This window comes from Propithecus coquereli, unplaced genomic scaffold, assembly GCF_000956105.1.
Source record: "Propithecus coquereli isolate 6110/MARCELLA unplaced genomic scaffold, Pcoq_1.0 Scaffold239, whole genome shotgun sequence".
NCBI lineage: Eukaryota > Metazoa > Chordata > Mammalia > Primates > Indriidae > Propithecus > Propithecus coquereli.
In genome coordinates, this window is record NW_012147941.1 from 3062073 (window position 1) to 3088275 (window position 26203).

The 26203-nt window shown below is 56.2% G+C and overlaps 2 protein-coding genes across 3 annotated transcripts; one reads left to right on the top strand and one right to left on the bottom strand.

The window, feature by feature from the left end:
* Positions 1-2546: 2546 nt before the first annotated feature.
* On the top strand, positions 2547-9029 carry SLC30A2 (solute carrier family 30 (zinc transporter), member 2). 2 transcript variants are annotated; one of them, XM_012645941.1, is made up of 8 exons: positions 2547-2703; positions 3333-3553; positions 4113-4259; positions 4913-5066; positions 5767-5923; positions 6656-6761; positions 7920-8054; positions 8493-9029. In XM_012645941.1, the coding sequence occupies exons 1-8, from the start codon at positions 2654-2656 to the stop codon at positions 8636-8638; spliced, it is 1116 nt and encodes a 371-aa protein (XP_012501395.1). In that variant the 5' UTR covers positions 2547-2653; the 3' UTR covers positions 8639-9029. The 2 variants fall into 2 exon arrangements, with proteins under 2 accessions (XP_012501395.1, XP_012501396.1); XM_012645942.1 differs by lacking the exon at positions 4113-4259 and having other exon boundaries at positions 2654-2703; positions 8493-8856.
* A 2442-nt stretch (positions 9030-11471) lies between these two features.
* EXTL1 (exostosin-like glycosyltransferase 1) lies at positions 11472-25824 on the bottom strand. The gene is made up of 11 exons (XM_012645901.1): positions 24178-25824; positions 18836-18929; positions 18457-18564; positions 17531-17650; positions 16916-17048; positions 16627-16733; positions 15745-15834; positions 14662-14748; positions 14107-14267; positions 12944-13112; positions 11472-12773 (listed from the first exon to the last, which is right to left on the bottom strand). The coding sequence occupies exons 1-11, from the start codon at positions 24957-24959 to the stop codon at positions 12591-12593; spliced, it is 2034 nt and encodes a 677-aa protein (XP_012501355.1). The 5' UTR covers positions 24960-25824; the 3' UTR covers positions 11472-12590.
* Positions 25825-26203: the final 379 nt, after the last annotated feature.

The window sequence follows — 26203 nt, forward strand, 5'->3', positions numbered from 1 at the left end:
GTCAGGGGACGAGGTGGGGTGGGGAAGAGGAATTAGGTTGAGGGACAAGAAAGGATTCCCAGGGAGAATGAATGAATGGGGAACAAAGATAAACTGGTAAGTAGTTCTCTTTGGAATTTAAGTGAGTCTGAGAGGTGGGACAGTACTCTATTGAGGTGTGGTCACATTCCAGTGAAGGGAAGAACAGAACAATTGTACTCCTAGGTGGGTCTAGATCTCAGGCAGATAAAGAAACTTCAAGGACTTTGGGAGAATGATGGGGTAGGGGGGAGGTCGGAGCACCTTAGAGCTTCTTAAGTCAGTGGGGCATGGTAAAATGCCATATTTTTGGGTAAAATATAATATTTCTAATTTCCTTCAGTACTGACTTTGTAGAGATAGGGTCTCACTATGGTGCTCAGCCTGGTCTTCGACTCCTAGTCTCAAGTGATCCTTCCCTTTGGGATTACAGGCATGAGCCAACCCATGGGCCAAGCATAAACATTTTGTCCTCAAATAGATTATAAAACAGGAATTTGAGCTTAGGGCAGTTTGAAACTGAAGCCCAGCAAAAAACTCCTGTGAGTAGCACCCTCCCTCACTTACTCTTCTCTGATTGAATGACCAGCCCTATACTTGTCTACTTCTTTATTTCAATCCAATTCACAAGTATTAAGTGCCCGGTAGGTGCTCAGAGCTGAGCTAAAATGTAATATTAGTATAATATTCATCCCTGCTCTCGAAGAATGTATAATTTAGTGGGGAGATCAGGTGAATACATATCTGAGATGACCTGCAAGAGCTTATGATGCAGAGGTCTTCAAACTTTACTGTGCAGAAAACTCCCTGGGAATCTTCAGAAATATGCAGGCTCCACACCTAGAGATTCTGACTCAGTTGGTCTAATGCAGGCACCTGTAACCTGCATTTTAACACCTTCTCCAGGTCATGTGGAGCCTACTGATGCTTAGATTATACCTTAAGAAAATTGTGAAGTCTGAAATTTTTCACACTCGAAAGTCCAGAGGAGGTGGAGAGGCGCTCAGTGAGGACCCAAGCAAAGCAGGCATGTCCTGGCCATCCTCACTCCTTGCACCTGTCTCCTAACAAGATGACTCCCATGGAGGGAGAGACTGAAAGAGCCCCTTCCTGTCCCCAGCGGTGTGAGCAAGAGTCTGCACCTCAGACTCTTGTCTCTGTGAAGGGCCATACCCACCAAGCTGTGATTCTGGCCACCAAGAGCGCTGGGGATGATGGAGTGACCAGCCAGGGAGGTTCTTTCTCCATAGAGGGCACCTGTCAGAGGCCAGCGCGGGGGACCACGGACCCCAGGAACCGCCGTATTTCCCCCATGGCGCTTCCTCCAGCGGCACCACCAATCACGACATTTTTTTTTTTTTTTTTGAGACAGAGTCTCACTCTGTTGCCCGGGCTAGAGTGAGTGCCGTGGCGTCAGCCTAGCTCACAGCAACCTCACACTCCTGGGCTCAAGCAATCCTTCTGCCTCAGTCTCCCGAGTAGCTGGGACTACAGGCATGCGCCACCATGCCCGGCTAATTTTTTCTATATATATTTTTAGTTGTCCAGATCATTTCTTTCTATTTTTTAGTAGAGACGGGGTCTCGCTCTTGCTCAGGCTGGTCTCGAACTCCTGACCTTGAGCGATCCACCCGCCTCGGCCTCCCAGAGTGCTAGGATTACAGGCGTGAGCCACCGCGCCCGGCCCAATCACGACATCTTTTGCTTGCATCTCTCCAGCATTTGTTTGTCGGGGTTCCTGGGGCTCACGTGAGCGGCTGTGAGGGAGGGAAAAAGGGATGGCGGCGGTGGTCAGCTCTGCCCACGACACTGTTCTTTGTAGGGGTGGAGATAAAGCTGGTCACTCCAGATTCCAATCAGAGCGCGCAGAAGAGGAACTGGCGCTGCTTCAGTGGCCAGGGTGGGTTGGTCAGTCCCAACTTGTCCTAAGGAGGGACACTGCCCCAGCCCGAGAAGAGGCAGAGCCCGCCCCCAGGAGCCCCCAGCCAGAGGGGAAGAACACAGCCCACCTCGGGAGTCTCCAGCCTGAAAGAGAAAACGCGACCAAGCCCAGAGCAGCGTCCAGTCTGAGGGGGGAGACACGACCCCAGTGGCCTCAGCAGCCCCTATTCTGAGGCGAGGAGCCACATTCCTCCCATCAGGACCGCCAAAGCGGATTTCTACAAACCAAGTCCGAGAGCTTTTCGACGGGGATGCCGCGGCCCACCCCGCGGGGAGAGTGGGCACAGCGGTCACCCGGTGCTCACGCAGCAACACCAAGCCGCGCTGGGCGAAGGCTGTGGGGCTTCCCGTCGCACGCGGCTCCGCTCCTCCGGCCCGATGCGCGTAGGGATGGGTGCGCAGGGGCAGCGCCGGGGAGCCCTTTGCAGCCGGCCGCCCCCTCCCCCAGCCCCGCGGGCTTTTGCACACGACTCGCGGCGGGCCGCTTCACACGGGGTGGCGAGGGCCGGATAAAGCGGGCGGGCGCGGGGTGCAGCGGCGGGCGCCGAGACGCCGGAGCCGAGGCGCGGGAGCGCTGTGCGCGCGGGGCCCTCCCGGCAGGCGGGTGCGCGTGGCGGAGCGTCCCGCGCGCAACTTCCAGGGCGCACTCGGCGGGGCCGCGGCGCGCAGCTGCCCGCACCCAGCGCGGGGCCGCATGGAGGCCACGGAGAAGCAGCACCTGTTGGACGCCAGGCCCGGAGCCCGGTAAGGCGACCGCGTGGGGAGGGGCGGGCTTTTGGGCGGCATCAGACGCACCTCCTCGTTTGCCATCCTCGCGGTGGTTTGTTTTGGCGGCGGCTTGAAATAGGGCCACGCAGGGTGGGTGGGGTGAGGCGCGGGAAAGAGGAAATTGACCGTGGCCCCATGGTCCCATGATCGTCCCTCCCTAGGGTTGAGCTCAGATCCTGACCCCTGCTCACCTGGGGAGAGCGGAGGAGTCCAATACCTGGAGTTCCGCCCTGCCCAGCACTTTGCCCCTGGGCAGCCCTCCCCTGGGGAGGCCCTGTGTCCCCAAGTGCGCCTGAGTGAGGCTCCGCTCTTCTCTGGAGCCTGAGCTCTGTTACTTCTCTGCTGGACTGGACAGCCCCACCCCTTAGCCAGTTCCAAGGTCTTCGCCTCCTCTTGGCCTTGGAAGGGATGGGGCAGGAGGGAGCATAGGCTTGTGAACACAGGTGTCTCACCTTCTGGTCACTCCTCAGGGGCTGTTGAGCTTAGAGCGGCCTTAGCTGTTCTTCCCTTTGGACACCAAGGCTTCAGAGGGAGATGAGACTGGAGTCAGCCCTCCTTGACCCCCAACTCAGAGCTGTGTTCCTGCTCCCTTCCTCTCTGGCCAGGTCATCCATGGGAACTATGTGGCAGGATGGAGCTGGCTGGATCCCTGTGCCTGGACATGGCCTGGACTTGCAGGCCATTGAACTGGCTGCCCAGAGCAACCATTACTGCCATGCCCAAAAGGGTCCTGGCAGTCAGTGTGACCCCAAGAAGGAGCGGGCCCGGCGCCAGCTCTATGTGGCCTCTGCCATCTGCCTGGTGTTCATGATCGGAGAAGTTATTGGTAAGGATTTCTGTGCCAACTTCATTTGACATATGGGTAGACTGGATGTTCCCAGTAATATTAACACTAATAGCCCTATTTATTGAACTCTCACTATGCTAAGCCCTTTATATACACATTATTTCATGCAATTCTAACAACCTTTGTTACCATATGGGTGCTGCTAGTCTCCTTATTTTACAGATGATGAAACTGAGACATGTTTAGGTTAAGTAACTTGCCAAAGATTACACACAACTGGTAGGTAAGGGAAGCCTGAATTCCTAGAAGGAAAGAGCATTTACTGAGTACCTACTGTACTTTCTGGCCCCCTATTGAACTTGGTTTTCACATTTACCCCCTAAGTAGATGTTGTTGGCCCATTTCACAGAGAGTGGAAGTTGAGGCTCAGAGAGAAAAAGGCACTTGCTCACGGTTGTACTGCTAATGGGTGTAGAGATCTCCAACCCGGTGTGTCTTCTCCGAGAGCCTGTCGTCTCCCTGCTGCACACACAGTCTGGGGGTTGGCTGTTTGGGGAGCTAATAAGGACCCTCCAACCTCCCGGCCCTGCCCCTGCAGGTGGGTACCTGGCACACAGCTTGGCCATCATGACTGATGCAGCCCACCTGCTCACTGACTTTGCCAGTATGCTCATCAGCCTCTTTTCCCTCTGGATGTCTTCCCGGCCAGCCACCAAAACCATGAACTTCGGCTGGCAGCGAGCTGGTGAGGACCCTGGTTGGACTGGAGATGGGGTTGAGAGAGAAGGTGGGTCAGAACAGGGCTTCTTAAGTGGCTGTAATGGGTCCATCCCTGAGTGAGGCCAGGAAGGTGACTTGGATGAGGGAAGAGGATGTCAACCTTGGCCTCTGGCCTCTGGGAACTCCCAGTCTGATGGGGGCCCTGGTCCCTGTCTCCAGGGAAGCGGAGTTCCCTTTCCTTAGAAACGCAGTGGCCAAACTTCAGGAACAAATGACAGTGGCATTGACGCTGCACATAGCTCCATGGATCGGCTCTGGGTGGGGGGAAAGGTCAGCAAAGCCTGTCGGAAGATACAGGCTTTAACCTCCCCTCAGTTCACCTCTGGTCTGCATTGTCACTTTCCTCCATGTGGAGCAAAAGATATCTATTTTAATAAGTCAGTTTCTTTACATGTAAAACGAAATGGGTGAACCCAGATAACTTCTTCAGTTCCTTCTAGCTCTAACATTCCCAGACATGTGAGTGATGGGTGAGGTGCAACCAGGCCAGCCATACCACCAGCAGAGCCCCGTCGGACTCAGGCCCTGACTTTGCTTGTGGGGGAGGGATCACGAGGGGAGGGGCAACCTCCCCAGCCTTGGGGCCCATGCCAACGTTGGTGTCGGGTTCTTCCTCAGAGATCCTGGGAGCCCTGCTCTCTGTGCTGTCCATCTGGGTCGTGACTGGGGTTCTGGTGTACCTGGCTGTGGAGCGGCTGATCTCCGGGAACTACGAGATCGAGGGGGGCACCATGCTGATCACGTCGGGCTGCGCCGTGGCTGTGAACATCATGTGAGTGGGGCCCTGGTTTCCTGAGTCCCCCTCTTCCTGCCTCTCACACCGCACCTATGTCTGCCGTAGTGAGTGGAAGGAGGCCATGCCACGCTCTGGCATACGCCACAGGGACAGAACTTCCCTAATGGTTTGACCTCTGGCACCTGGAACACCTGGGTCCTTTCTCAGGCCTAGGCCAAGGACATCACGAGCTATAAATCTAGGGCCACATCAACCCCACCCACTCCCCCATACATGTCAGGGAATAACCTTGGAGGCTTCACACCTGAAGTGGGGAGGGGTGAGTCCAGTTGTTGCAGGAGCAGACGTCCCTAGTGGCACAACCCAAGTCTGTTTCAAGCTGATGTGCCTGAAATTGGTCTCAGTGAGAGGCAGTAGTGTGTTTCTCTCCCTTGCTCAGTGGCCTCAGTTTCCCCATCTGTGACATAACGGTGAACTAGGTGACCACCATGATGGCCTCCTGCTCAGATTTGGCACTGTGGCATTGTTGTGCCCAGACCCAGCATGGCGTGGAGCAGAGTGCTTTCTCCTGTGGCTCTCTGAACCAAGGCCACATGGGCTGGGTTCTTCACATGGCCAAAGGTATCCCATGGAGTTTGGGGGCTTGAAGTTTTTGCCCCACAGGGAGGCCAGCCCTAATGGGTGACCTCTTCCTGCTACCTCAGTTAGCCCCCTGGTTTTGTCTCCACTTCCACAGAATGGGATTGATCCTTCACCAGTCCGGCCATGGGCACAGCCATGACACCAGCCAGCAGCAGGAGAACCCCAGTGTCCGAGCTGCCTTCATCCATGTGATTGGGGACTTTCTGCAGAGCGTGGGCGTCTTGGTGGCAGCCTACATTGTGTACTTCAAGGTCAGACCTGGGGACAGAGGGAGGTGGGGAGCAGCGGAGTACAGACCATCTGGGCTCGTCTCTGCACAGGGACCTTTCCAGATTCTAGCTTCCTCCCAGGTCTGGGCAAAAGGGTGGGGAGAGGGAAGGAACATTTATCTGACACCAACCAAGTATCAGCACTTCTGATCCTCACCACAACATGAGAGGCAGGCAGTAGTGTTTTCTGCAGCTCAGAACGGTTCAGTGACTTGCACAGTGTCACACAGCTAGTAAGTCGTGGAGCTAGATTCAAACCCAGGACCATGTGCTGCCAAAGCCCAGGCATTGCCCATCACATAGGGGCAGTGAGGTGTAGTGGCAAGAGTCAGGCAGGTTTGAAGCCTTGCTCTACTGCTTGCTAGCTGTGTGATACTGGGTGACTTGCTTGTGCTAATTGAGCCTCAATTTCCCCATCTATAAAATGGGGATGGTGGACCAGATGGCATCTAAGGATCCTTTTAGCTCTGTCCACATCTCAGCCCCTTGGACAGGGAGGAGGGGAAGGGACTGTGCCTTATCCTCAACTGTGGTCTGTCCTGCCTGTTCTTCCAGACGTGGAGTAGAGTAGAAAACTGGGAGGCAGGGCCAGGGCGAGGCTCATGCCCACCCTGCAGAGAGAGCCCCTCTCCCCGACACAGTGCTGGGTGGGGGGAGAAGGGAAGCTGAGGTGTTGGGTGGTGAACCCAGATCTGCCTTCCCCTCTTCTTGTAGCCGGAGTACAAGTATATAGACCCCATCTGCACCTTCTTCTTCTCCATCCTGGTCCTGGGGACAACCTTGACCATCCTGAGAGATGTGATCCTGGTGCTAATGGAAGGTAACCTGGGCTTTGGGGCTCCCTTTCTGCTCTTGGCTTTCAAATTCCTCTATTCAGCCTTTCAATAGGGTATATGTATCAGGGGGATCCCAGCAGACATGGTCTGGAGCCTGGCATAGGCCAGAAGATCCCCTGGGGCCCTGGGCTGTGACCTTGGCACAGAGCTTGAGCTCTCGGGTGTGGCAGTTCCTGGAACTGTCCATGCCTTCCCTTCCTCCTAGCCCCAAGGGTGCCTCCTCCTCTGCTGGGATGTGTCCTCCCTGCCTAGTCAGGTGGCTTCTGGGTGGTGTCTGTAGCACCTGGAGCTCCAGCCCTACCCTGTACACTTCCTCAGTCTCTAGCCGCCTTCTTTCAGGAAGAGAGAAGGCGAAGGATTATGCTTCCCATTGCACAGGTGGGCAGACTGAGGCACAGAAAAGGGCAGTAAGTCTTGGACAAGGCTACTGAATCCACTCCAGCTCAGGCCTTTCCTACATCTCAGGGACCAAACCATGCCCCTGCCTCCGGAGGACATGGCTGCACTTTGAGGGGGTTGGAAAATGGTCAGTGGTGGAGAATGATCTGCCCTGAATTACCACTCTCCTGTGCTCTAAGGCCTTGAGTCTTGGGTTAGGGTCATGGGTCTCTGCGTGGTTAGGGTCAATCTGGGGTTGAGTTGGGTGCTGGCCTGGGGTTAGCAGGAGTACTTGGCTGCAGTTTAGAGCTTTTTCTCTAAGAATATGGCTGACCCAGATAAAAAAGTGATGATGAAGATGATGACTGTGCCTGGGTGGGTCCAGGGATCCTCCAGTTTTGTTCTTCTTTTCTTCCCTCCATTAAAAAATATATTTATTAAGCAACTACTATGGGCCAGACACTGTTCTAGGCACTGAGGATACAGCGGTAAACAAAACAGACTATCCTGTTTCATGGAGTTTCCATTTTAGAGGGAGAGACCAACAGTAAACAAATGAACAAATAATTTCAGAGAGTGTTAAGTGTGAAGAGGAAAATACAACAGGTGACACGATGGGGGGTTTGGGAGGTGGGGGCAACATTGGACCTGCTGGCCAATGTGGTCTCTGAGGAGATGACACTGAGGAGCAGGAGCCAGCCCTGCAGTGATGGGCATGAATGGGAGGGGCCGCTTCCTTCAGCCCCTGTCCCTGCCATCCTCAGGGACCCCCAAAGGCGTGGACTTCACAGCTGTGCGGGATCTGCTGCTGTCGGTGGAGGGAGTGGAAGCCTTGCACAGCTTGCATATCTGGGCACTGACTGTGGCCCAGCCGGTGCTGTCTGTCCACATCGCCATTGGTGAGTGGTTGGGACACCCCGGGTGGTGAGGGAGAGAGGCTGCCAAAGGCCTGGGGCCATCCCCAGTGGCTCCAGATGACCCCAGATGCTTGAATGCTTTAAACACATTATTTCATTTGAGCACCACAATCTCATGTATCCACGAAGACACTGAGGCTGGGGGTGGGGTGGGGCAGTAAAGTCACTTGCCCAGGCTTTTACAGCTAATAAGTGGCAAAAGTGGCCTTAAGACCGATGCTTTGCCAGCTCTTTCTGGGATGTCCTGGGTCTAGGTGCTGAGGGGGCCTGGCACAGGAGTGGAATCTGGGGGCTTGATGTTCATGGTCACCCATCCTGTGTGCTGGGGATGGGGTGTGAGACTTGGGCTCTGGATGGTTTGAAGGGCCAAGAGTAAACGGTTCTCTGGTGCCTCCTCTGATATGTCCTCTCGGCCCCCAGCTCAGAATGCAGACGCCCAGGCTGTGCTGAAGGTGGCCAGTGGCCTCCTGCAGGGGAGGTTCTACTTCCACACCATGACCATCCAGATCGAGGACTACTCTGAGGACATGAAGGACTGTCAGGCATGCCAGGGCCCCTCGGACTGAGGCGTGGACCACTGGGGCATGGACAGGACCTGCAGGAGGTGGGACTTAGTGTCCCCCAGGCCCAGCCAGGACTCTGCCTACCCTGCCTGCGTCACAAACAGGGTCCCCCTCCTGACCTTGGCTGCCCTGCCCCAGTAATAGGCTCTTTCTGGCCTCCCTGTCTGACTACAGCGTGCCCTGGGGTGGGGGACTTGGCAGGTATCAAGCTAGCGTGACCCCACTCCAGCTCCTGGGTCAGCTCCTGGCAGGGCTGTGTTTGAGCTAATGCTGTCCTACCACCCGCAGTGGCAAAGGCAATGTGGCACAGTGTGGGACAGCAAGAAGGAAGGCTGGCCTCGGTGCTCCCTTATTTCCCGTTTGTTGCCTGTCTGGCCTTTGCCTTTTGCGTCTGTAAAGAACCCCTGAGCCGGGCGTGGTGGCTCATGCCTGTAGTCCCAGCTACTCGGGAGGCTGAGGCAGGAAGATCACTTGAGCCCAGGAGTTGGAGGCTACAGTGAGCTATGAGTGCACCGCTCCACCCCACACTCCAGCCTGGTGACAGAGCAAGACCCCATCTCTTAAAAACAACAACAACAGAATACCCCCAGACCAGCAGTTCGGGGAGAGTCCCCTCCCTCTGCTGATAACAATATGGTTTAAGGAGGCCATGGGGCCAGGAGTTGTGGGGGCCCCCCTGCACTCTCATACGAGTCCCCCTGAGGTGGGGAGCCCGGGGGCACCCGAGGCCCGTCTGGGCCTTAGTCACTTCAGCTGGGAGCCAAATACTCCCTTTCCTGGAGGGGGTGTCTTCTTGCTAGGTAAGGGGCTGGTTTCCTCTTTCCTTATTCCCTGAGCCTAGGAAGCTGTGCCAACACCACAACAGTGGTGGGAAGGGACAGCAGTTTCAGCTTGAGCCTTACCCCAAGAGCCTCCCAGCCCCCGGGGGCACTTCTCTTGCTCTGAGAGTGTCCCAGGAATGGCAGAGCCTAAAATCAGATATGATCAGGCCAGCTCTGTCGCCTCTCTGGCCTGACCCAGTGGGAGCCTGTGAATGGAAGAGGAAGAGGAGCGGGACACAGCCCAGGGGCCAGCTAGGAGGGAGATGCCAGCTTCCTGGGGCTTTTGCGTGAAGATTCTTGACTTGGGGGTGGCTTGTGTTTATAAGATGCAAGAGGGGAGACCCGTCCTGACTCATCGAGACAACATGCCCAGTTATCAGGGAGCCCTGTGTGGCATGGTCTGTCCCTGCTATTATAAACAAGTGTCCTTAGGCAAGGTGGCCTCTCTGCCTCTTACTGTCATCTGTAGACTGAGAGGGTTAACACCTACCTCACTGGGTCCAGGCAGCCAAAGTCTGCCTGGTACCTGGTGGTTGTGGAAGAGTGGTTGCTTTTATCGTCCTGGAAACAGGGAACTTGCTGAGGAGCCAGGTGGGCCTCCCAGCCTCCCCAGGGGCGGCACTGAGATTGTCTTGACTCTGCTCTGGCTCATGGTGGGAGGAGGAGGGGTTGGCTGCCTCCTCCCCCTTTCCAAGAGAGCCTCTCTCTTTCCATCTGTGAAATGACCTCTGTGCCTTTCCAGCACTGTCATCCGGGATTGCCTGTGGCTAGGTCAGTGGGTCCTTCGGCCCCTCAAGGTCTGTGGAAAGTCATTAGCTTTGGCCTGGAAAGGGGCGTGGGGTTGCTGTGGCTGTGCTTCGTTCCACCACTCTTCAGGGGAATCAAATTCCTATGTCCAGGCCGGGCACGGTGGCTCATGCCTGTAATCCTAGCACTCTGGGAGGCCGAGGCGGGTGGATTGTTTGAGCTCAGGAGTTCGAAACCAGCCTGAGCAAGAGCGAGAAGAAATTAATCGAACAACTAAGAATATATAGAAAAAAATTAGCCGGGCATGGTGGCACATGCCTGTAGTCCCAGCTACTTGGGAGGCTGAGGCAGGAGGATCACTTGAGCCCAGGAGTGTGAGGTTGCTGTGAGCTAGGCTGACGCCACGGCACTCTAGCCAGGGCAACAGAGTGAGACTCTGTCTCAAAAAAAAAAAAAAACAAATCCCTATGTCCCAGCCATGGCAGGCCCCACGGACATGGATCCTGGGCTTTGCTGTGTGCCAAGTCCTTATACCCCTCTCAAGAGACAGTCATTGCTGTCCCCCATTTTTATAGATGAGAAAACAGGCTCCAAGAGGCTGTGCCATTTGCCTGAAGTCACACAGCTAATGTGAGGCAGGTCTGGGATTTCTGCCTCATTCCCTCAGAGCCCCCTACAGCAGGGGCTGGGGACTTGCTCCCGGCTGCATGGGTACAGTGTGAGCCCCTGGGTCCAGCAGTGCCCTCCCCTTGGGCAAGGCCATGTCAAGGCAGTTCAGTACCCTGGGTGTTGCAGCTGCAATTGGCTGTGGCTGGGCCTGGCACCCAGAGCCCTCCCCGCCCTGGGAAGGCAGCCTGGGCTGCAGCTGTGTGCTCCCTCACCCACCCGCCACTGCTCTGGACCCTGGGCCAGACCGCCTCCCCCTCCCTTTAATTTCCAGTTCCCCCCCTGCCCCTCAAGCATCTAACAGCCCCATGCCTCCCAAGGGAGAGCCCACCCTGCACTCCCAGCTGTGAGGAGGACCTGAGTTTTCCAGGGGCCAGAGTTCAAGCTGGAGGATGGGGGTGTGAGGCCTTGGACAGGCCTTGGGGGACAGCATGTTCCTGTCAGCGAGCTAGTCACGGGAATTTCCAGAGCTGCGAGGCCATCAAAGCAGGAAAACATCCGACACCTTGGACCTGGGCTGGACCCACCACCCTCAGGCAAGCCCTGAGGGCCCCCTCCCCCCGCGCAGCTGCCGTAAGGGTATTTATAGTCCGAGCTTGAGGGGGCAAGGACACCGCGCTTTATTTCGGAAGTGATAATTCCAGTTCCAGGTGGGTGAACCCGGGAGAATTTAGCGTCCCCTCCCCCACTCCATTCCTACCTATAGGGCGCTTGGGACAGCCCCCGCGCGCGGCCTGCGCACCTAGAAATGGCCCCTTGTTTCTGAGTTCCAAGTGTGCAGACCACGGGGGGAGGGCATCCTTCAGATTCCTGTCCCCATTTCCTGCCCTCGGGCTGCACGAACCGCTAACCCTCGTCCCTCTGCCCGCCCTCGGGCCAGGGGGTGTTTGAAACTGTTTCCTTTCGAGGGGGAGAGCGGTGCGGCGCTGACCTCTAGTGGTCCAGGTCGCTGATGCAGCGCGGACGGCCGCGCCTGAGCCCGGGGCAGACCACCTGCGTTCCCATCCGCCTTGTTTCCCCCGTCGTCGCCTCCCTGCACCCCTCTGCTCCTTGGCTGGGACGCGAGGACTGAGGCTGACAACGTAGAGGTCTAAGCTGCCTTCCTCCGACTAGAAGCCCCGGGGCGTGGAAAACGGAGTTTCTTCTCTCGGCACACATTGGCCACACTCCTGCCACCGCCGGCGTGGAGCCAGGCTCTCAGTTAACGTCTCTTCCATCTATTCGTCATATGTTTGCGGCGCACCTGCCAGGCCAGGGAGAAGAGACCACGACCCGCCCTCTGGGGCTCAGGGACCCGTCCTGGGGCCTGACGGTGTGCACACTGCAAGACTGTGCGGGGCCGCGAAAGCAAAAGGAGACCGAACCCATCGGGGACGGGGTTAGGGTCAGGCAAGTCCCCGGAGGAGGCGAAAATCTGAAAGACAAGCAGAAGTTAGTTGGGTAGAGAAGCAAAGATCAGCGTTTCAGGCGAGAGGGGAGGCCGAGGCGAGGCCTGGCGACCTGGGGCGAGCGCGGCGCACCCGGGCTGTGCCTGGAGTTGCCGCGCGGGAGGGCGAGGCCCCGCCTCTCAGGGCACCGTGGCTCCAATTGGCCAATAGGGCTCTGACGTGTTGGCCGACTGGCTGCCGTGATTGGCTCTCTGATGTCCCAAGGGACGTGGCTAAGTCCGCAAGCAGGTACCGCGCCCTCTGGGAGCCGGGCTGGGATTTCGCGGGTCCCTCCTAGGGCTTCTCCAGGCTGCGGTACTTCTTACGCTGCACCGACACTGGGTCCTTGAACAGCACCGGGTCCAGACGCAGGCGAGAGGACACCAGGGGCATGTGGCCAAACGCTGCCGCCATCTGGTTGATGCAGTCCGGGGCTGGGGGCTGGTGCTTTGGCCCGGATCCCGGGCCCCCAGGTGCCTAAGAGGGGAAGGAGAAATGCACTGATGGGCTTCTCTGTCCTTCCGAACCCGACCCCCCCCCCCCCCCCCGATCCCTGCAGCAAGAAGGATTTCGATTAGACAATGAGAGGGAAGCCTTCCTCCCTTCCTCCCCCAGCCAGTGCCAACCCGTCCCCCTGGGCCCCTCACCAGTGGAGCAGCCTCCTGCTGCTGCTTGCCATAGGGCACCTTGATAGGGGGCAGCTTGGTGACTGCCGCTACTAGGAAGTTCATCAGGACGTCCACACAGGTGGGTGCCTCATCTGCCAGGGTCCTCAGAGCCTTGGGCAGGAAGTGGGTGAAGAGAGTGTGGTAATACCTGAGCAAGGGGGGTGGGGGAGGGACAGAGAGAGGCTGCAGCTGAATTCACCTCCAGGCCCCCATTCTCTCTCCTGATCACACCTCTCTCTTTGACCCCAGTCCTCAGGCCTCTTGGGAAAGCCCTGCTCCCCTCCGAGCCTTGGCTGCCTCAGTGAGCCCCCATCCCCGGTATGAACAGCTCTCCACTGCTTTGTCCCCCCGGGCTTATCTGCAGCCAATGGTGTTCTCCCTGTGCTCTCCCTCACAGCTCCTTGGGGTCCCCACCCCCAGGCTCAGAGCCAGACGTAGGCAGTGGGATCAGCTGGTTCTAAGGCCATCACCCATGGCAGCCCAAAGACCAGCTTCAGGAAGGCTGTGGATTAGCCAGGCTGATGCTGCTTCAGGTGAGCCTGGCTTCACGTGGCCCCTATGGGACATCCTGGGTGCACCCTGGAGCCATTAGGGTTATTCTTTACTGAGAATTCCCTGCAGACCTCCCAGGTAATCTATAAGAGTTTCCAGGTAACACATATTTGATTTAAACATGTTTGAGGAACCTCTCTGAAGAGATCCTCTAGAATTCAGTCCCTGCCTCAAGACTGGGGGCCTCAGGCAGCTTCTGGAAGGTCTGGGATGGTCCCCAACCTACCACACCCACATTTATAAGGCATCAGGACCATTTTCTTGTCACACCACCACCACCAAACCCAAACACTGTCCTTACCCACTGCATGGCTCTACTTAAAATAACACTAGCTACCATTCGTTGAATATCTGTGTGCCAGGGACTTCATTTGATGATCACACCATTCCCATGAGGTAAATACATCCCACTTTACAGATGAGGAAACTGAAACTCAAGAGAAGTGAGGAGACTTGCCCAGGATCACCCAACTGGGAAGTGGCAGATCTGGGCCTTGAACCTGGATCTCTAGGCTCTAGGCTACCCTGCTCCTGGTCCAGGGAGGGGGTCTCTGGCCCTCTGATCCGTGTGCCAAGGTGGGCATCTGTACCTGTGGTAGAAGGCGGCTGTGGTGAGAACCATGGAGAATTCGTTGGCCCTCTCAGCAGTGTAGCCCCAGCCACCCAGGGCTTCGTCCCAGAAGTGGCTCCACGTCAGAAAGCCCACCATCCGCTCCGGGAAGCTCTGCCACACCACAAAGGCAAAGTCCACCTGGAGAGGGATTTAAGTGAGCTGTAAGGAAGGACTTCTTGACCACTAGGAACATGTGGAGGCAGGGACGGCCTGGCTGAGGGGCCGGAGCAGGACTCAGGAGAGAGGAGGCATTACTTGGGATTGGCCACAAGTGTAGCAGGGACGTTCCCAGGGTATGCTTGGGGGAACTTTCTCAGCTAGGAGCCATAAAAACAGTGTTCTCAAAAGAGCGTGTGGAAAGCCTCTATTAGATTCTTAAAGAGGAGGCTGCTTGGCTTGCTGGGGTGGTTTCAAAAGCAAGAGGCCGGGCCTCATGACCTCTGATCCCCCAGCTCTGGGAAAGTGAGGGGCTGCCAGGGCCCTCTGGCTCTGTCCTCACCCACACTGGGCTCCTCTTGGGCCCAGCTCTCACCTCACTTGTGGAGAGGCTGCTGTGGGCATCGAGGCTAAGGATGGCGTCAGTGTTGATGGCGCCGTACGGGAAGAAGCGATCACTGACCTGCAGTGGGAGGAGGTGAGGCTGACTCAGCCATGGGACAACCCTCCCCCCACTCCAGTACTTAATAAGTAGGAGCCCTCAGGCTTGCCATAGAAGCCAGCGCCATGAATAGAGCAAGGCTGCCTGGAACTTGCTCTGGGACCTGGGCAATTTATTTGATCTCTCTGGATTTTAATTTCCCCTTTGGTCAAATGGGGCAGTTGGTCTCTAGGGGCCCTTCCAGTTTTGACATCTCAGGATTCCTCTATTGTCATATTAGATGCTTCATCAACCCTGGAAGGGTCGTCAAAAATCCCTCATTTGGGACGGGTGCAGTGGCTCATGCCTGTAATCCTAGCACTCCAGGCCGGGCATTTGAGGGGGGATCACTTGAGCTCAGGAGTTCAAGACCAGCTTGAGTAAGAGCAAGACCCCATCTTTACAAAAAATACAAACATTAGCCAAATTAGCTGGACATTGGTGGCGTGTACATGTAGTCCCAGCTACTCAGCAGCTGAGGCAGGAGGATCGCTTGAGCCCAGGAGTTTGAGGGTGCAGTGAGCTATGATGATGCCACTGCACTCTAGCCTGGGTGACAGACTGAGATTCTGTCTAAAAAAAGAAAAAAGAAAAAAAAATCCCTCATTTGAAAGAAACAGATCTAGAGAGATGAAGGGACTTGCCCAGAACCACACAGCAAGGTGGTTCCCACCGACCCAGGTTCTCAGAAGCCACCCTTCCTGCCCTCTGTCTCTATTTTCTCAAGATCCTAGGTTTCTCCCCTGTCCCTTATCTGAGATAGCAACGCACTCCTCTGTCTTCCCCCATCACATAAACCCCAAACGCTCTGGAAGCACAATTTACAAGGGCCAGGGGGGAAGAGAATTATTTCTATTAGACCTACAGCTGAAACCTACTGTGTGATTTCTTCAGGTGCTCGAGTAAAGGCCACCTGTGTGTGCCCTCCCCAGTGCCCAGCATGAGCCCACCGCTTCCATGCTCCTCCCCGTCCCTCACCTTCCTGTGCCCGTCCATGACTGTCAAGGGCACTGCTATCTCCGGCCACCTGGATGGGAGTGGCTGCTCAGTGCTCCAGAGAACCAAGATCTAGGAGGAAAGGGGTGGTGGGTGTTCCTGGAGGCTGCGGTGTGGGGCGCAAGGGGGTGGACGAGGGATGAGAAAGCAGCTGTATGTGTGCGCATGGGGGGGCTTAGTTGGATCCAAGGTCCTTTCATTGCTGCCTTGTCCTTGCCTCTGGGCTTCTGGAAGGCAGGAATTCTGGTGACAAGAAGGTAGCTCCCTATGGCGCTAGAACTCAAGAGAGTCAGGTGTGGTAGTCCCTGTCCCTAGCTCCACGCCCCATCCCCATCTTCTCGCTAAGGTTTTCACTCTTCCTCCAGCTCTTCCATCACTCCCAGCCTAGCTCAGATGGCCTGTGTGCAGAGCCGTTAGTCTGCACCCTGGCTGGGCTAACTGCTTCTTTCCTCTGCAAGTACTCTCTAGAGTCCGTCTGGTTCTCTGGAAGTGAGATCTGACAGTCTGTGTGCGGGAAATGCTAACCGAATCTGAATCCCAAGGCAGAATCCTTTACTGCTTTTTCTCTGCTCAGCATTGAGCCCAGGGCCTGGTGCTCAGAAAATGGCCCCTGAGTAAATGAATGTTCCCTGCTCCCCTCTCCCGAAGAGGCACCTGCTTTTCAGGTGGCATCATCAGTTTCCATGGGGGAAAGGAACAAGAATCTTGGGACTTAAAGAGGAAGGCAGCAAGAGCAATTGGAAATCCTCTCATGCCTCCCCACAGAATGGATGGTCATCCTTGGGGTCTAGATACTTCCAGGGCCCTGTCCTGTCCCTTGTCCCCACCCCGGATCCCAGGACTCCAGCCAGCAAGGGGGCAGACCTGGGCACAGTGTTGGGAGCCTGCCACTGCCTGGATGAGCTTCAGCGGGGGCTGGCCTGGGGCCCCCACCCAGATCAGGGCGCTGAATCTGCCCTCAGGCCGGGAGCCTGGGGGAATGAGACACAGGCTATTAGGGTGGGAGGGGACAGAACCCATGGAGAATGACCTAGTAGGGGACCCCAGGAGCCAGGAGAGATTTGGGGGCTCCAGGAGGGTTTGGGTGGGGCTGTATGGATGAGGCCGGGGCAGAGTTGAGGGGACTTTAAATCATCCCATCCCCAGGGCATACCCTGTTGCAGGTGGTAGAAGGGGAAGTTCTGGGGGATCGTGGAAAAAGTAGGCAGGGCCAGGAGTGCCCCTGGGGGGCTGTTCCACAGCAGCGAGGGGTGAGCAGATGCGCCAAAGATCCGGTCCTGAATAATCTGTGAAACGACAGAGAGCTGTGCAGAGGGAGTGGCCAGTGTGGCCATGGCCACACCTCCCCTTCCAGGCTCTGGGGAGGGCCACAGCTGTGTCACCAGACCCCTGGGGTCACTCCAAGGTGGTGTTCCAGAGGCAGCAGATGGTGGCAGTCTTGCTGCCTCCTTTTCCTTCCTCATTCATGGCAGACGTCACCAACCAGTCACGATGTTCTTTCCACACTCAGAATCTCTCCCAACACAGCGCCCCAGGCAGCTATCGCCAATCAATTGGAGTTGGCACATACTTTGAAATCCATTTGCCACAGCTGTCTCCTCTACACATAGGGAAACTGAGGCCAAGATTGGCGAAGACACTTGTCCAAAATTTCACAGCCAAGTCTCACATTCATTCCAGAAGCATCTTCAAGGGGGGACCCCCAAATACTCAGGCAGAGGAGGTGTTGTGGGAGAGGAGTATGGCGAGGGGTGGGGGTCCCCCTCACCTCCAGCATGGTGTGGATGACCTTCTCCACCGAGGAGAAGTAGGCGTCCCACAGAAACTGGGTCTGCTGACGCAGGGCGAGGACCCGTGCAGGGGGCATCTCCTGGAGGGCAGCCAGGACCTGGAGCACAGGGGGAGAAAGGAGCAGGTGTCGGACTGTGTCAGGCCCTGGCTGACCCTGGGAGGAGGAAACCTGGGGTTGGAGACCTGAGAACCAGAAGCCCCCTCCTCGCAGGTCTCCAGGCCGGTGAGCAGCAGCCGCTCTTGGCCAGGTCCTAGGTAACATAGCAACCAAGAGTTCAGGGTTCACATACAGCTGGGTTTAAATGCCACTTAGTGACTGTGTGACTCTGGTCACACTCCTTAACCTCTCTGGGTCTGGTTCCTCATCTGTAAAATGGAGATAGTAACAGTACCTCCCTCCTAGGGGGGCTGTGAGGATTAAATTAGATCACTCGTATTGGTACATCGTAGAGGCCCCATAAGTAAATGGTAGCTATTATTAACCCCCTACGGACACTGTTCTCACTTCTCTCTCGGGGGATTCAAGGCAGGCTCGCACATGCAGCTTCCAGTGCTGGGCAAAATCAGTGTCATCAGATGGAAGTCATCGTATGTTTTGCTTTCCTACCCCAAGCCCCATGGAGGCATTCTGATTTTGAATTTTTTTGTAGACTTCCCTTAAATTGGCTATTTAAGCAGTCACGGACCCCTGGAGCTGGGCCCATGGGGATTGTCTGATCTAACATCCCATTGTAAAGATAGGGAAACTGAGGCTGGAAGAGGATCAGGACTTGTCTCAGAACCTCCACCTGCTCCTATGGGAGCCTCAGAGGGGAGGCTCGGTGTCCTGCAAATTCATCAATATGCACGGACGGGGGTAGGAATGAGGCCCGAGGCCCGACCGCGGGTAGGGCCCCGAGCTACCTGAAGTGGGAGCCTCTCGTCAGCTACGATGGCTGCCTTGGTCCAGTCGATGACCTCGGAGAAGGGCAGCTCCCAGCGGGGGTTGAGAAGCACAGGGATGCAGCCAGCCTGGGGAGCAGGGAGGTCAGTGGGGAGCCCAGTCCCCCCCCGCACATACTCACCCCTCCCTGTTCCAAGTCAGCAGCTGCTGCTGTTGGGGCAAGGGGCAAAGAAGAGAGGAAAACTGAGGGTTTTTTTGTGGGGGAGGGGGTTGGCAGGGTGCAGTTCTGCAGAGGGAGAGTGAGTCCAGAGCAAAGAAGTGGGCAGCTCACTGTCCCTGCCCTGCCAGCTCAGGGGTATGGGAGGACAGAGGACAGGGATGCTAGGGCTGGCGTTGTACCTGCAGGGCTTGGAGGAAGCGCGAGGAGGCATCGGCATGTTGGCCAGAGATGAGGCAGAAGGTGGCGTTGGGCAGCGTTTCCCCGGGGCGCATCCTGAGAGGCACATGAGGAGGTCCCCGCTCACATGAGCCTGGACAGCTGCCCCTCACCCTGCCTGGCTCCCTCCGCGGCCCCCCAGCACCCCATATCCATACTCCCAAATTCACAATGTGCAAACCCACTGACGGACCTACACAGGCACACACCAACACAAACGCAAGCCTCACACCCGCCCTGCATCTACAATTGGGCTAGCAGGCAGGCACCCTGGGCCCTAGCTCTGCCTCTGCCCTCGGTGGCCTTAGACACCTCCCTTGTCTTCTCTGGGCCTCAGTTTCCTCATCTGCAAAATGGGAGGCAGTGGGACCTGATGTTCCCAGGCCCTGTCTGACTTAGACGGGCACATGTTTGCCCTCCCCCCACCCTGCCACATACACTCTCCGGCACCCCTCACCTGAGTGGCTTCCATGCCCAGCCCTCCTGCATGCCGAGAGCCAGGCCCATGAAAGGCCTCTCTGTCGTGAGGTGGGCTGGGCCCCCAGCCTGGAACCACACAGGAAGTTGTTGCCCAGAGGCCCCCTTGCCCAGAGGACAGGCCTCCTCTGTTCCTCCCACCTCCTCCCCCACCCCAGGGCCACACTCAGGATGTGTGTGCCTGTGGGTGAGGGGCAGGAGCCTCCTCAGAGCCACCTGGCTGGGATTGTCTGCCCAGGGACCCATTGCCTGTGACCCAGTCGGGGGAGGGAAGACCAGGACCCCTGGGCTCATAGGCCTGCTCAGAGTGGGACCCACACGGTCCTAGGACCTCCCTTAACTACAGCCTGTCTGGTTCTGAGCCTGAACCTCCAGGAAGCAGATCTAGGAGTACTTAGGCAGCCTCTGGGCCAACCCCCATTGAACAGACGGGAAGACTGAGTCCCAGAGAGACTCGAGGACTGGCTCAGGGTCACAGAAAGGGTTGAGGCAGAACTGGGACAAGAACTGAGATGTGTCAACTCCTAACCCTGAGCCACCCTAGAGCGGCTACTTAGGGGTCTCCCGAGGACCCCAGCCTTCTTCCTCCTCCATTCGATGCTCAGCTGTCCAGGCTCCCTGGAAGAAGCCACAGGTTAAACATCAGGACATCCTCCACCTCATTAAAAGCCATAGCGCCAGCCAACCAGGTGCAGCCCCCTGACACCCGATAAAGCTCTAAGGAACTGAAAACCTCTAGGTTAAGGCTTCAAGGAGCCCAAAGAGAGACCAAGAACCCTGCTGAATAAACTGCACCCCTGAGCCCTAAACCTCCATTGCTCCTTCCTCTGTGCCTTTCCATCTTTGTCCCTTCCCCTTCCCCTGGAGTGCCCCTCCCTGCCTCACCAGCCTGGGGAATCCCTTCTACTCTCCCTTAATGTCTAAGCTGAAACACCACCTCCTCTGGGAAACCTCCCTGGCTGCTGCAGAGCTGGTTCTCTCTGCTCACGCTCCCTCGTGCGCAGTAGTAGTAAAATCTGGCCGGCCTTCGTTGAGAATATACTTTGCCCCAGGCACTATTCTAAGTGCTTTATGTCATTAACTCACTTCATTCTCATAGCAACTCTATGAGATGGGAAGTATGTGCTGTTATTATCCCATTTTACAGATGAGGAAACTGAGGCCCAAAGAGATCACACAGCTCTTACACAGAGAAGCCGGCAGGCACCTTGTGCAGCCTCTCTCTGCTTCACAATGTGCGTCAAACCATCAACTTGTCTGTCTGTCCTACCAGACCGAGCTACTTGAGGATCGTCTATGCCTCCCTCTTCTCAGTATCCCCAGGGCCTAGCAGAACACCTGGTGGAGAACAGGCACCCAGTGGGTGCTAAGTGCATGATGCTCAGTGTGGCACTAGAGAATAGATCCGGGACCAACGGATCCAGTGTCTGGGAGGTCCAATTTCAGCACAGATTCTAGTAATGGAGCTGGCTGAGAGTGCAGACAGTGGGTGGCTTTGGGAGGTGGCGAGTTCCCCGTCAGTAAAGGTAAATAAGCAGAGACTGTGGGAAGGAAGGGGAGGAGTGTTGACCACCAGATGAAGACTTGGGATTCTGTGACCATGCAACGTATCTGCCATAAACTCAGGGCCTCAGTGCCCAAGGGTGGTCAGTGTGGCTCTACCCATGGCTGCATTGTGACTCGCATGAGCCCTCAGCATTTTGGCCTTTGCAGCTCCTCCCACCATAAAAAAATTAAAAATTATATTTGATAACTGTGTTGGTATAAAAGCAAATAATATTCTACATTAAAACATTTCTTCTGGCCAGGCGTGGTGGCTCACTCCTGTAATCCTAGCACTCTGGGAGGCCGAGGCGGGCGGATTGTTTGAGCTCAGGAGTTCGAGACCAGCCTGAGCAAGAGTGAGACCCCCATCTCTACTAAAATCAGAAAGAAATTAATTGGACAACTAAAAATATATATAAAAAAAAAATTAGCCGGGCATGGTGGCGCATGCCTGTAGTCCCAGCTACTCGGGAGGCTGAGGCAGTAGGATCTCTTGAGCCCAGGAGTTTGAGGTTGCTGTGAGCTAGGCTGAAGCCACATCACCCTAGCCGGGCATGGTGGCGCATGCCTGTAGTCCCGGCTACTCGGGAGGCTGAGGCAGGAGGATCGCTTGAGCCCAGGAGTGTGAGATTGCTGTGAGCTACGCCACAGCACTCTAGCCAGGACAAAAGAGTGAGACTCTGTCTCAGAAAAAAAAAAAAAAACATTTCTTCTACCTTAAAAGTTCATTTTTTTTCCTTCCGATTTTCAAAGAAATGAAAATATCTTCATGGGCCCCTAAAAGTATCATGGGCTCTAGGCACTACACTGCCTGTGCCCAGTGGATACAGGCTGGCGGACTTTAAAACAGGCATTGGGTGTCTATTGTAAAAAATAGTGGAGAATCTACATATACATTGCTTGTGCACACACAGAGTTTCTCAGAAAAGACATACAAGACACTGAAAATGGTGTTTGGCTTCAGGCAGGAAAACTGGGTGGCCGGAGACAGGGGTGGGAGGGAGACTTTTTACTATATACTCTTTTGTACCTTTGGAATTTCATACTATGCGAATGAATTACCTATTCATGAAAATAAATAAATAACAATTTAAGTGGGTGGAGACTTATTCCAAAGCAACAAGAGACTGTTCAACCAAAGTGGAAAAACATGGGCTCGGGAGCCAGACGGACAGGGTTTAACCCTGACTCCACTGCTTCCCAGCACCCGATCACAAAGGAGAGGCCGGCCACGGAGAGCAGAGACAGAACCTTGTTACCCAAGGGCCCTTGGCTACCTCACTCCACCTCTCTGAGCCTCAGTTTCCTGTTCCTTGAAATGGGGACAATAACACCTCCCCTGCAGGGCGTGTTAAAGGGTTAGCGATGACAGGGGGCGCAGCACCTGGCCCAGGACAAACAACCCCCAAATGTTAGCTTCCTCCCCTCCCCCTCTCTGGCCAGCTGAGTGAATGTGGGACAGTGGCAGGGACAGTGAATGGCCTCTTTCTCTGGCCAGCGCTTGTTTATTCAGGCTACCTCTCTCACTCTGTCCCGATATTGTCTGTCTGGCCCAGGCAGCTGCCTGGCACTTCCGAGAAATCGAGGCTTAAGCTACCCCAGAGATTACTGGTTTTGTCACCTGCAGGTAGGCTGAGGCCAGAGACAAAACTCCTTGAAGTTCAGAAGACAATGAAAGGCTGTCAAGCTTCATGCCTTGGAAATAAACTTATCAAAAGTGCTACTCAGAGGGTGACCCATGCTAGTTAGAAAACCGTGGCCAATTCTGGATCCATCAGTAAACACTTAGTGAGCATCTGCGTGCTGGGTACAGCTCCCTGACTTCCAGTTTCTCAAAGAAGTTCAGACTGCAAAGCTTGCAGCTTCACCAATAACCAACTGCGCTTGGAGATAACTAAAGTCAGCCGAAAGAGGAACTTCCTGCAAGCGAGAATAGCTGAGTGCCTAATCAGAAAAGTGAAGGGAGAACATTGTCACCAAAGGTGAGCTTCTGTCCAAGCTCTGAGCCTGCGGGGCCTGGGGGAGATCCCCGACAACTTTTAGGGTTATTGTCGAGTATGTCAGCCAAGGATGTGTCCTGGACGAAGGGCCCTGGGGCTGCCTGGGCGATTCCATTCTTATGCCTGCTGTGAGGGCTGCCTGGAGGCCTCCGCGTGTCTTCAGGAGGTGGCGGGATTCCATTCCCACAAGAGCCCTCAGGCCGAGAGAAGCCCCAAGAGCCCCAAGCAGAGGCAAAAATGGAGCTTGGCCACGTGGAGAATTCCCGGGAGGGAAGTGGAGCTCAGAATAGGTGACGTTGTTCTAGCAGAGAACAGGGAGAGGTGCCTGCGGGACGGAGCACAGGAAGGACACCAGAGGGACGGTTTCAGGGGTCCTGGATAAGCTCGGGAGGACTTCCCTTCTTGCCTGCACAGCTAGCCTTTGGAGACTGCTGGCCTCCTGGGGATGCAGAGGGGCCAGGGTGCTTAGGGCTAAGTGCTTTATCACATGAGGTGTGTCACCCCAGCTAGCTAGCCCAGGTGGACATAAGTCTCTGCACACGCTCACCAGGTCCCACAGGCTCCCGCCCCCTTACATATAATCAAGCCCTCTCACTGGAGGGAAGTTCTTCTTTAAAGCTGACCTTCATCATATTTGCTGTAACCAAAGGCTGTTTCCTTGAGAGGTTAATCCCCAAAATTAGGCACAAGAGCAGCTTTCAGCTGTGACCAGTTACTAACCTCCACGGCCCCTCTGAAGTATTTGATGGGGTTGATCATAAACTCTTGCTTAAAACTCAGAACGCTCATACTGAAGGCTATTCTGGATTAAAATACTGGCTCTATCTGGCTGGGTGACCTCAGATAAGTTACTTTACCTCTCTGAGCTTTAGTATCCGGTACATAAACATTTAAATGATAGCTTTTAGTAGTATTTTATTATAATCATTATTTATAAAAGTGCTTGGCACAGAGTAAGCACTATACACGTATATGTTCCATAAAATATTAGGGTAGGAGGATTGGAATATGGGACTAAGTAGGAGTGAGTTGTGTTTTATGTTTTTAAAGATCCTCAAGGGAGAACTCCAAAACCTGTCTTTGACACCTCTTGTGGCCAATCACCATCTTGACAGAAGTGCTCTCTGTTGTCTAACCTGACTCCCTCCTGCTGCAGCTAAGGCCTAAGTTTGCCAGGACTAGCTGGTTCTCCCATCTCATTCCTGCCCTCTACCCTGGTCTGTGGGTTTGCTTCTATCACAGCCCCCCTCCCATCCAGCCCCCAAGAGGAAAGGTTTACTTACTGCTCGGGTGCAGGGTCTTGCTCACAGTGCCCAGCCCAGGGGCAGGCAGAGGAGTTGGTGCCTGCCGTGCGCCACCCACCCCTCTCCTCTTCCAGGGCTAGCAGGGCTACCCCGGGCTGGGGGCTGTGCTGCCGCAGCTGGCCAGGAGCCCCACCTCGCAATGGGTGGGCTTCAGGGAGAAGAGGGAGGGCCACATCGAAGCCAGGCCGGAAGGAGTCCACTGTGGGGCTGGCCTCGGCCACCATAGCCTGTCCCAGCTGGAAGGTCCTGGGGCAGGTGGCTGGGTGGAGACTGAGGACCAGATGGTTCCTGCCCTTATTCCATGGCGTAGGCACTGGGCTACACTCCCCTGCCGGAGGGTCCAGGCTGAGGAAGAGGCGGAGGCAGGCCTCGGCAGGGCTGAATGTGTGATAGCGGGAGCCCTCCACGGAAGCCAGGATCTTGCGACGAGTCTCAGAGATCGGTCCTGCTGCCACTGGGTGCACGAATACCTTGAGGTCATCACCCCTGCACTTCGAGGTGTCAAAGCAGGTTTCCCAGTTGCAGCTGCTGCTACCACGAGAGGCTTGAGGAGGTCGAGGGGCATCTTCTGGGAGCTCCCCAGGCTGGGAGAAACTCTGCAGGAGCTCTGCATCCAGCCAGCGGGGCCATCTTTGGGGGGCTCCTGGCCGAGGTCTGGGGGGCACTGCTGGGCGGAGAAGGGGGAAGCCTCCCAGGAGGATGAGGAGCAGCCAGGAGGCTGACAGTGCCAGCCAGAGGGACTTCCTTCTCCACGACTGCATGTGGCCACCCACAGCCAGGGCTGAGGGAAGCTGGGAGGCCTCTGCCAGCAAGCGGGAAGAGGAGGGCCCCGAGGGCGGAGACTGGAGCTGGGACCGGCCTTCTAGTCCAGTGCTCTCATTGTACAGATGAGAAGACTGAGGCCCATCTGGAGCAGGCTGCCTGCCTCAGCTCAAACAGTGAGTCACGGCCAGGCACGAGGAGGCCAGGTAGGACCCAGCTTTCTGGACTTGCCTTCCTGCCCGGGACTCTGCTTCCTCGGCCTTTGGACAACCAAGCCAGCCTTTGCCCTCCCGGCAGGGCCCCCTGCCCCTGGGCACCACTCAGGCTGATGCAACCCCTGTCCAGACTGCAAGGCCGCGTCCCTCTGCCCTCCTGGTCGCACCCCCTGACCTTGCCCTCAGCTGAGAAGAGGGCTGTCTGCCAGGCCATGGGGGACTAGTCAGGGCTCCCACCGGGGCGGCGTGACGGGGGGGGCGGGCAGGCTGGAAGGAAGCAGAGCTGGTCTTCCACTCCTCCCCTTGCCTGGCCGCCCCTGTGCCCGCTGGCAGGCACTCCTGGGCTGGAGCCCTGTGGCTGGACCTAAAATTAGACCCTCTGCCCCATGTGGGCCCTCAGGGTTAGCTGAGGTCAGCCCCTAGGGGCAGCTGGTGTTCCCTGCCTAGGGGACCGAGAAGGCTCAGGGTCCTGTCCTCTTCCACTCTGCCCCCAGCTCAGGCAGCGCAGCCTCTCCTTCCCCCCAGCCCCGCAGCCGCCCTCTACCCTCTGGCTTGGAGCTGTCACGGTGCTGAAGCCAGGTCCCCTGCCCTAAGCCCCTGCCCCATGTCCCCTGAGCCCTGCTGTCACCTCCTCCCGTTCCCTCTCCAGGCAGCATCTGGCCGGTGGAGATCTCTTTCCTAGCAGCAGCTTGGCTCCTCCCCTGCCAGCCCTGATTCGTTCCCAGCTGGGAGGCAGGGTCTCCACTTAACTCCTTCCAAACCAGTTTCCTCAATTGCTGGCAATAATGAGTGGAGGCCCCACGCCTTGCTGCTGGCCAGGAGCTGTCACAGCCTCTGTCTCTCTGAATCCTCCAGTGACCCTCCACGGCAGAGGTTTATCTGTTTTTTTTTTACAGCTGAGAAAAGTGAAGTTCAGAGAAGGGATGGACTCTTCCTAAGGTGACCCAGCTAAGAAGTGGCAAGATGGGGATTTGAACCCTGAGCTCTCGTCACTGGTCAGCCCAGGTGGGTGTCTGAGCGTGGGGAGT

Excerpts from the sequence above, each read along its gene's own strand:
- SLC30A2 (XM_012645941.1), top strand. The coding sequence starts at position 2,654 with ATGGAGGCCACGGAGAAGCAGCACCTGTTGGACGCCAGGCCCGGAGCC. Across the intron at positions 3,554-4,112 it reads CATGATCGGAGAAGTTATTG|GTGGGTACCTGGCACACAGC; the intron begins GTAAGGATTTCT and ends CTGCCCCTGCAG. Across the intron at positions 4,260-4,912 it reads CTTCGGCTGGCAGCGAGCTG|AGATCCTGGGAGCCCTGCTC; the intron begins GTGAGGACCCTG and ends GTTCTTCCTCAG.
- EXTL1 (XM_012645901.1), bottom strand. The coding sequence starts at position 24,959 with ATGCAGTCGTGGAGAAGGAAGTCCCTCTGGCTGGCACTGTCAGCCTCC. Across the intron at positions 17,651-18,456 it reads ACGAGAGGCTCCCACTTCAG|GTCCTGGCTGCCCTCCAGGA; the intron begins GTAGCTCGGGGC and ends CCTGTGCTCCAG. Across the intron at positions 12,774-12,943 it reads AGCAGGAGGCTGCTCCACTG|GCACCTGGGGGCCCGGGATC; the intron begins GTGAGGGGCCCA and ends TTCCCCTCTTAG.